The 9,682-nt window shown below is 39.4% G+C and overlaps 1 protein-coding gene and 1 long non-coding RNA gene across 2 annotated transcripts; both read right to left on the bottom strand.

The window, feature by feature from the left end:
• Positions 1 to 4,616: 4,616 nt before the first annotated feature.
• LOC132891168 (G2/M phase-specific E3 ubiquitin-protein ligase-like) lies at positions 4,617 to 7,034 on the bottom strand. The gene is made up of 5 exons (XM_060928633.1): positions 6,784 to 7,034; positions 6,417 to 6,598; positions 5,873 to 6,045; positions 5,451 to 5,665; positions 4,617 to 5,341 (listed from the first exon to the last, which is right to left on the bottom strand). Exons 1-5 carry the CDS (start codon positions 6,944 to 6,946, stop codon positions 5,103 to 5,105), a joined length of 972 nt encoding a protein of 323 aa, XP_060784616.1. The 5' UTR covers positions 6,947 to 7,034; the 3' UTR covers positions 4,617 to 5,102.
• Positions 7,035 to 7,312: 278 nt separating this feature from the next.
• On the bottom strand, positions 7,313 to 9,427 carry LOC132891167 (uncharacterized). The gene is made up of 3 exons (XR_009655287.1): positions 8,089 to 9,427; positions 7,741 to 7,919; positions 7,313 to 7,485 (listed from the first exon to the last, which is right to left on the bottom strand). It is a non-coding gene; the product is annotated as an uncharacterized LOC132891167 (long non-coding RNA).
• Between the last annotated feature and the right edge of the window lie 255 nt (positions 9,428 to 9,682).

The following is a 9,682-nucleotide window of genomic DNA, read 5'->3' as shown; positions in this document are numbered from 1 at the left end:
ATATTTTATAAATTGACAGATTAGGTAGGGTTTGATGCACAAAAACTATTTTTTATCATTTTTACTTTTGTATCTCATAAATAAACATGTATTTGTAATTTCTCCATTAATTCGCAGACATGGGTCACAAGTGACCCGCATTCATTTCTAATGTAATTCCAAGCATGGATATGGTTTTCTCACTTACACCTTAAAAAATCAATACTTTCACCTACAATATTTAAAAAGTTTATAAAGTAGGTAATGTTTGAAGCATAAAAATTTTTTTTACTTAAGTTTATTTTAATTTAACCTAGATTTGGTGTTCTGAGGAACTATGATATTTGCAAGTGTTTCCTGTCAGGAAAACATTTAAAGTCGGACCACTGTTGATCGCTGACTGTTGACACTCATTTTAGAAGTTTACAAAGCTGCTTCTGCAAAACTACGTGTAAGTATTTATTTTCAGTTGTAATATTACATATTTATTACACAACTGTTACAGAGTTATTATTGAAGATAATTGTACAGTGCTCTGGCAAAACATGCCAGAGCACTGAACGCCTTCACCATCTTTACTGCACAACACCCTGACTATATGAATGGTGTGCCAAATGCACAGCGGCTTTTCATCAAGGAGTTGGCCAAAGAGCTCATCATGCCTCACATGAACAGGCGCATGGAGACCTCTGTTCATCTCCGGAGGAATGTTACTGAGGCCATGGCAACATGTGGTGTGAAAAGGGGGAGTGCTGAGACCACCCATCCACAAGAGGACTTAAGACAGGGAGGAAAATCCAAGAGGAAGAGATGCAGCCTTTGTCCAACTGCCAGAGATAGGAAAGTCACCCTCTCCTGCTCCAAATGCACACGGCCTATATGCAAGGACCATTCAGTTACTGTGGTCATTTGTGATACATGTAAGAACTGAGACTGCTGTCTCGGCGCGTTCTCAATGTATACATGCCTGTGCCCATGCCAATATAATATTATCTTACCCAATCAGTTTTATTCAGTTACATTTACCACTTCCCCACAGTTTGAAAGTTAATATTCCAGTTGTCCATGGCTCACTATAGCTACTAATGCAGTGAAGTTCAGTATTGGTGTTTACAGTGTTAGTTGCTGTACATAATGTACAATGTTTAATGTTTTAAATATACCAACAACCTTTTTAATCAGATTACTATTAGAAATGATTTAGATTTTTAGAATATTATTTTTTTGTTATTTGTAGTGAAATGGTTCGCATAATATCACATCACATTCACATTATCTCTAGCCGCTTTATCCTTCTACAGGGTCACAGGCAAGCTGGAGCCTATCCCAGCTGACTACGGGCGAAAGGCGGGGTACACCCTGGACAAGTCGCCAGGTCATCACAGGGCTGACACATAGACACAGACAACCATTCACACTCACATTCACACCTACGCTCAATTTAGAGTCACCAGTTAACCTAACCTGCATGTCTTTGGACTGTGGGGGAAACCGGAGCACCCGGAGGAAACCCACGCGGACACGGGGAGAACATGCAAACTCCACACAGAAAGGCCCTCACCGGCCCCGGGGCTCGAACCCAGGACCTTCTTGCTGTGAGGCGACAGCGCTAACCACTACACCACCGTGCCGCCGGTTTGCATAATATTTTTTATCTTAATCACAATCACTTAGCCAACACAGGTCATTTCTGACCCATGTGTTCAACCGCTGTACTGCTTCACAAAATGTATTCCAATTCATGGAGTAGCCATAGTGGAATGAACATAATTATTGCTGTTTTTTAAAAGCTGAATATGTAATGATAAATTTTGATATTAAATGATGAAATAAACTAATTTCAAATATTACTGCAAATAAATTCTGATTCTTATTCTTGTTCTGATTCTTATTCTATTACTGCAAATAAATTCTGATTCTTTTACATAGGAAATTAATGCGGGTCATTTGTGACCCATGTGTGCAAATATAATATAGCTACATAAAAAGTGTTATAATTCAGTGGGTAACCATAAATTAATGAAAAGAATAATTAATGTTTGAAAAAAAACTGAATAAGTGATGGAAACTTGGTAAATTAAATGAAAAATTAATTAAAAAAAAAAACTAGCTAAGAAACACTAAACCTTCAACAAAACTCCATAGAAAATGAATGCGGGTCACTTGTGACCCATGTTGTGCATTAGAGGGGTAGTGACAAAAAAAGTATTTTTATTTAAAATCGTTTAGAGATATAAATTTAAAAAAGTTTTGAAATGAACAAAAACAAGTTAATTGAGGAATTCATGGAGTGTGGGGTCATGAAAATAATTTATTGCAGAGATAAAAAGCAAATTAAACACAGCCGGGTCACTTGTGACCCATGTTGCGCATTAAAGGGTTAAATGTATTGACTATAGGTATACGCTCCCTAAACAGGAAGTGAAACAAATGGGTAATAATCAGGAAGTGGGCATATACTGCTATGGGCTACCAGTACCCACTTGGCTAGGCAACGCAGCTGTTAACGTATTCAGTAAAATCGATTAGAACTAATGTATTCCCATTATATAATTCTCTGTTTTTATTTGGAGTCCTTCCTACTCTTAGTCGTTGCTAACGAAGAGGAAACGAGACAGTTTTTAATGATGCTCTTCGATGCATTCTGGAAATACAGAGGGGAGCTCCAGACGGTTTTAGTCAAGATCGGCTATACATAGAACTCGAAGATTACGCAAGAACGCTTTCTGCTTTTTTGTCTGTTCCTAGTTTTGTTAATGAACCATCAAACATACATTGTATACGCTCATTACGGGGACTTTATGAATGTTTCCGCTGCTTGTTGAGAGAATATCAGCCCTTGCAGCAAACTGAGAACATCTGCCTGGTTTCACCCACAATAATGACAAGGAGCCGTGGTCGTCCCCAGTACAGAATAACTGCAGATCAGATCACTCATTGCCTGTCTCTGGGAATGAACTGGGGAAGGGTGGCATCATGCCTTGGCATAAACCGCCGTACATTATACAGGCACCAACAGTATCTTCGCCTTCCACCTTTACATTACATGACAATATCAAATGAAGACCTTAATGCATTAATTGTGGACATACTCCAACAAACTCCAAATTCTGGAGAGGTCTACGTTCAAGCAGGCCTCAGATGTCGTGGGATCAGAATTCAGTGTTGGCGTGTGAGACAGAGCCTATACACTATTGACCCCATTGGTCGATCACTGAGGCGTCGCCATGCCATTCGTCATCGGACATATGATGTACGGAATCCTAATCAATTGTGGTGAGTAGGCTTATGCAGAATTTACATGGGTTTCTCTTAGTAACATATTTATTTTCAAAATAGCAATATGCTGATTAAATAAATACATACGCAGTTGTGCCTTTGGAGTAACAATATCCACGTGTGTAACCTGTGCATTTCTTTGCTTAGCCAGGATCTTACTACAGCATGAAAGTGAATAATGGTGAGTCTCTGGCTACTTGTAATGGATCTTTGTTTTTGAATGTGTCTGTGCTTTCCGTAGGCACTTTGACAGCAACCACAAACTCGTAAGATGGCGGATGGTACTCCATGGCTGTATAGACGGCTACAGCCATGCCATTATTTACCTCCAGTGTCTGGACAACAACAGGGCCGCCAGTGTCCTGTCACTTTTCATTGCGGGTGTTCAAAGTTTTGGATTGCCATCAAGGGTGCGTTGTGACCTCGGGATGGAGAACATTGATGTGGCGTGGTTCATGTTAAATAGAAGAGGACTTAACAGGCGAAGTGTGATTACGGGTGTTTCGGTTCACAACCAAAGAATTGAGAGGTGCGTATCATGGTAATTTTAAAATCTGAACAACCTTACTGTGATTTGTGTCTATGTTTCATTACATTACACTTTTATCCACTTAGAATAGGGAGCCTAAGTCACGCCCATCTACTTTCGGTGCCCCTTCTTAGGTCCCATGGGGTCTACCGGAAGTGGCGTGACTTAGGCTCCCTATACAGTACACAAATCAAGCTACAGATAAATCAAGTTTAAGGTATTTTTTAAATGCTACTGTATGCCTACATTTCATCAGACATTAATATAGCTATCCATCTATCTCTCTCCATCCAGGTTATGGGCAGAGGTCAACCGAGTCGTCTCCTACCATTATGTAAATCTGTTCAATTTCATGGAGCAGCAGGGCATTTTGGACTCCCTCAACGAAATACACTTGTTTTGCCTTCATTATATTTATCTTCCACGCATTCAAAGATCTGTGAATGAATTCAGGGAGCAGTGGAATAATCACGGCCTGTCTACTCAGGGTGGACAAACTCCATTACAGTTGTGGCACATGGGTATTGTAAACAATGCTGGACTACCTGAGAGCATTTCAAATGACATTTTTCATGTAGACCACACTTTTGGAGTAGATGAGGAAGGCCCTTTGCCAGAGTTCCAAACAAACAATAACGTGATCATTCCACACAATAATGTAACAATTAATGAAACAGCAATGACTTTTATTCAAAGAACTGTTGACCCATTACAAAATGACAGAAATCATGGTATTAATTTGTTTGTGAACATTGTAGATTTTCTTCAAAATCAAAACCCAAGAACTGTTTAAATAAATGTGATCAATGGTGTAATGTCAGTGTGTGTGTATTTTTAGCCCATTTTAGTCAAAGTCAAGTAAAGACCACAATCCCTTTCTAATATTGTCCATCCCATGGAATACAAATAAAAAAGTGAAATACAAAAAAGAGGCTCAACAGGCTCGTCTATAGTGGGTCACTTTGAATTTCTATTGTTGAATTTACCCAATAAATTGGGCAACATTTACAAGAGATTCAATGTGGCCTGTTATACATGAGCCTGTTACATTTTATTCCATGTAAATGTCTTTTTTTTGGTATTATTTTATTGTGGCTTTCAATTTTCAGAAAAATATTCCATAAAACAAAAAAGTGAGCAACTTGCCACTTTGAACTGCTATAGTAAAAATTGCCCAGTTCAATTTATATTTACAAAAGGCTGAAATTAGTTATTGAAAATGTTTTGGCAAAACACATCATATACTGATCTAACATTCCAAACAGTGAATTACTGAAAACATAGCAGAAACAGGAAAAGTTTTGGCCTATCTAGCCTATTCTTGTCCAAAGCCATATGTATTGCCTATTGCAAAATCCATACGTTCTTTAAATTTACTGTATGTTTGTAGAAGAGGTAGCTTGAGGCAGTTGACACATGTATTGGCTATTGGCAGATTGGAAGGCCCATGAATGAATTCAATGGAGGGGTTTGGGCTAAACCCAGTTGGTGGCACCTCTGTTGCTCCAGTCGCAAATGACAGTATTCCGCTTAGCTTCTCCGGTCCGTGTTCATCTAACATATACACACACACACACACACACACACACCAAAGATTTGTTAGTCTTCCAATATCGTTTAGATGGAGCTTTAATTAGTTTAAGATCATAATAATAAAATTTACCTTCAACGTCTTGCAGATAATCCCTCCAGAAAGGTACAACGACTTCTTCTGCAGCTCTTCTATTGCTTCCAGCTGGAGACAATTGGATGATAAAGAGCTTGTCGACCATGTCCGCTGTGAGAGGTTCTGCCTGATGACACAGCAGTGAGCGGAAACTTTCAGGGTACATCTTAATCTGATCAAGAACCCCGAGAGTTCGCAGTCCATCTCTAAATCTGTTTAAGAACACAAGCAACAGAGATGAATAGAAACAGGGACCACTTGCTGTATTATCAGGATCTGACGTGTCAAAAAGACTTGTACAACGACCCCTTTTCCAAAACAGTTGTGTGTGTATAAATTGGTGTTGTATGGTAAAGCACAATGAGCCAATTAACACAATACCTAATCACAGAAAACTCTACATTCTGAAATTACTGTACCTTTCAAATGGTCCCCGCACTCTGTGGACCACCTGGAACATCAGTATATCTTGAACCAGTAATTCTTTGTCTTCAAGACATTTCAGGTGTCGAAGGCATCCTGCTGTTGCCAAAAACTCCAACAGAGGTTCTGTTGAGGCCATCAGTTCTCCTAAAGATGTGCTCCTTAAGATCTTTTAGGCAAAAAACAGTGAAAATACTATATTCAAACAAGGTCTCTGGCACATCCTCCTATTGCTGTGCATGCCAAACCAAATAAATGGTAATACACAAAAACTCGTAAAATTTACACAGGGCCACTGCAAACAGAGATTGCAAACAAACAAATATCCCTCATAAAAGTACCTGCCTTTCATACCAGTGTTAATGGAAGGTTACATGATTCACATAAATCAAACAAAAAAATTGACCACAAACTTAAAAGAATAGACTTTACTTGTAGACATCAGTATACCTTTACAGATTGATATATTATTGCTGTTAAAGAAAACTAGTCAAGTCATAGCATGGTATGAGTGATATATTTGAAACATTCACAATTTACCTTTTCAAGCTTATCCTTGAGGTCAGAATCAGCAACATCCTTAAGGCTGGGCTTTACAGTTTCTGGGCCTTGGACCAGGCATGTGAACAAAGTGGGAGAGAGGAATCTTGGTGCAGGACCACCATGGACCAAGCTCACTGCAATTGCTCTTCCAGCAATAAAATACTCATCATCTCTCAGTGCTATGCAAATAAAACAAAATGACAAACACAGAAAAACGTGCAGTGATTGTACACCAAACACTACATCTACATCAATTCATGCAAACTGTTTAAAGTCATTTTACCATAATAATGAAATATGAATCCCATTACAGGATCATTTGGCTTCTGTTTAAACACTAATCACAGGTAAACATGGAACATACCTTTGCTATCAAGCGTGAGATTTTGGTTTTTTTCCTCAACTCCTTCAAACATAGGGGATCTCAGCAGAGCTTCCATGAGCAAGGTCAAGAATTCCCTCCGTGGCCCACCCAAGTCAATAGCCTCCTCATAGGTTCCCAGGTCATCCGAGAACCTGACAGACATAGTTGCAGTAGGGTCGTAAGAAACCCTTTTAAATCCCCTGATGGCACCATCTAAGACAGACTGGCGATTGATATTAAACTTGCAGGTCTTGTTTGATGTTATTTTGCTGGCAAGTTGTAACAGTATCTCAGAGGCTGGCTTGTCACAGGGCTTTGCATTCCTGTTGGAATGAAGGCAAAGCTTAGGTCCAAACTGAAACACAAATTTTAAAATAATCCAAAATATCAAAGTAAAACTATGTTTTCAGAATTCACAATACATTAAACATAATGCATTTCGTACAAAAAATCTATATATGCTTACACAGTTTCACTGTACATTTCCTTTTTATAGCATCATACATCTGATTGTCAACTTACATCTGATTGTCAATACTGGCCAGGATTGCACAATTGAGCTCCTCATCAGAGGAAGACATATCTGGCAGTGAGGACATTATGGAAACGTACGCCGAGTACTCGCTGCCTGCAGATGTACTCGCTGCCTGTGGATGGCTTCCACTTGGTGTATAGTTGCTGCTGGAGGTTGATGGTCCATCACTGTGGAAAGTCAAAACAATCTGATGAGACCAGAGGCATTAAAGTTTCATTAGTTTTACTTCCTACTTAGTTAAATAAGTTTGTTTATTTAGTTTGTTTTATAATTTCATTTTAGGTTTAGTTAGTTGCAGCAGTATGGTTTGGGTAAAGGTGGGGGACCCAAGTGATATGACTTGATTGTAGGTTTTAGTTTTATTTGAGTCACATAAATTGATATTTTCTATGCAAGTATTCATTTTACTGAACTCTAATAACTTTGGAGGTGATTCCTGCCTTCCACGCCTCTTTGGTGGCTTTGAGCTTGGTGTATGGACCTCTACACAACTGTCACTGGACTCATCATTCAATGCCACGGTTATTCCTTGGCTCACTATGGCACCTGTGCAGTGGTCTGCCCTTTCACCTTCGCTATCAGAGTGGGCCAAACAGTCATTCTGTACATAAGAAGAGAAGGAACAACGGGTCTTAATTGTGGACATATAGACTCTCTTCTCTCACAGTACAAAGGCATAATAAATACCCTTTGGGATAAAATCATTCTGGCTGAAAATAAGACAACTGTAACTGAAGTAACTAACTGTCTCCCAGTGGAACGAAACTTACTGCAAGGGGTTTGGAGGGTCTCACGTAGAGTGCTTTCAAACGAAAAATCTTGTGCAACAGCGATCCATTCAGCTCTTGGACATCACGGAGTACAGGAGAGACAAGTTTTTTTACCACAACCCATTAGACATGAAAGGCTGAAAAGAAAGAAATAATGAGGTAAACAATAATACTATCAACATTGCATACTGATACACAGAAAAATGTGCAAGAGGCCATACCTTATGTCAGGGGGAATTTTATCTCCAAACCCATCCTTGATTTGGCTGATTATGGTGTGGTAGGTCCATGACTTGTCAAACTCAAAAGCGCTGAGGATATTCCCAGCCTGATACAGTTGCTCTTTAGTCTGGTGTGTGCAGACTTTGGTCCATGTGGGATTTGTGAGTAAAATCACATCCTTGTTAAATGTCTGGTGGTACTGTCCACGGGCCCTGTAATCATACCACCACAGTTTACAAAAAAATCGTACCTTTCAATTTACATATTGAGAATAATATACAGTCTATGTATCACACATTTTATTTAAACGTCTCATTCTTATTCGAGGCAAATTAAACAGTGACTCGCCACACACATAGAAATGTTCTACTACAGCCACACGCGTTCGATTTTACGTGCGAAATAATTCATTCAAAACACTAAACTAAGCCTTTACTGTCTGAACCATGAGAAATAGCGTTGTTTATGTCTGGTCCACGCTGAAAAACTATGCCAAGGCTTGTTCAACATGCAAGTGCTTGATGCATGGAAAATTGACATGACATAAACAAGGATGGTTTATTGTCACCTGCATAGACATACAGTAGGCTACTGGGTAGAGTTGGACATGCAGTGAAACTGGTGAAACTAGCGAGACACAACTAGCGAGCAGCTCGCTACGGCAACACACATACGTATAAACAAGATATCAAAGAAATAAAAAAAAATACCTTTTCTTCTTGGTTGACGTGGCCCAGTTCCCAAATGTCCTTCTCGTTTCGTAGCGCATATTTGGAGGTGTCTCCCGTGCAACGTTAAGGTTCATGCTAGCCACGTTAGCCACACTAGCAGCAGGGTTATAGCTGGTCCCTCTCCTAAACAACGAATTAACTTCTTGCTCCGTAGTAACGTTACCGGTAAAGACAGCTGGTGCTGGTGTCGGCGAATTTACAAGAGTTGATAGCACTGGTGGAGAAGCCATTATACTGTTTATTAAGCTTATTGCCTGATTAAGAGCTTCATCTCGAGTGGTACCAGCCATTTTCAAAAACGTGCTCTCCCTCTAGAGCCAAGACTCTGCTCGGTCCTCATTTAAATATTAGCTCACACACACACCACTTTCCCTTGCACATACAACATTTACAAACGCATATCACATCACAATTTTGAATGGTGGTGCACTATGTGTAAGAAAAAAGTGGTATGTGTGTGGTTTTTGAATGTGCATGTGCAGACAAAAGTGATGCATGTGGGAAGTAAAAGTGGTATGTGTGTGAGCTATTGACGTGGGTGTGCAAGTCAAAAGTGGTGTATGTGCGAAGTAAAACTAATATGTGTGTGAGCTTTTAAAGTGGATGTGCGAGACAGAAGTGGTGTGTGTGCAAAATAAAAG

The sequence above is a fragment of the Neoarius graeffei genome, chromosome 9 (assembly GCF_027579695.1).
Source record: "Neoarius graeffei isolate fNeoGra1 chromosome 9, fNeoGra1.pri, whole genome shotgun sequence".
Lineage (NCBI taxonomy): Eukaryota > Metazoa > Chordata > Actinopteri > Siluriformes > Ariidae > Neoarius > Neoarius graeffei.
Note: the sequence above shows the minus strand (reverse complement) of the source record. Positions and strands in the feature narration are given on the sequence as shown.

Bases quoted from the DNA above. Each gene is read 5' to 3' on its own strand.
- LOC132891168 (XM_060928633.1), bottom strand. From the start codon at position 6,946: ATGTCTGTCAGGTTCTCGGATGACCTGGGAACCTATGAGGAGGCTATT. The intron at 6,599-6,783 runs GTATGTTCCATG...TTATTTGCATAG, and splicing joins TCTCACGCTTGATAGCAAAG to CACTGAGAGATGATGAGTAT. The intron at 5,666-5,872 runs GTACAGTAATTT...GTTCTTAAACAG, and splicing joins GTGCGGGGACCATTTGAAAG to ATTTAGAGATGGACTGCGAA.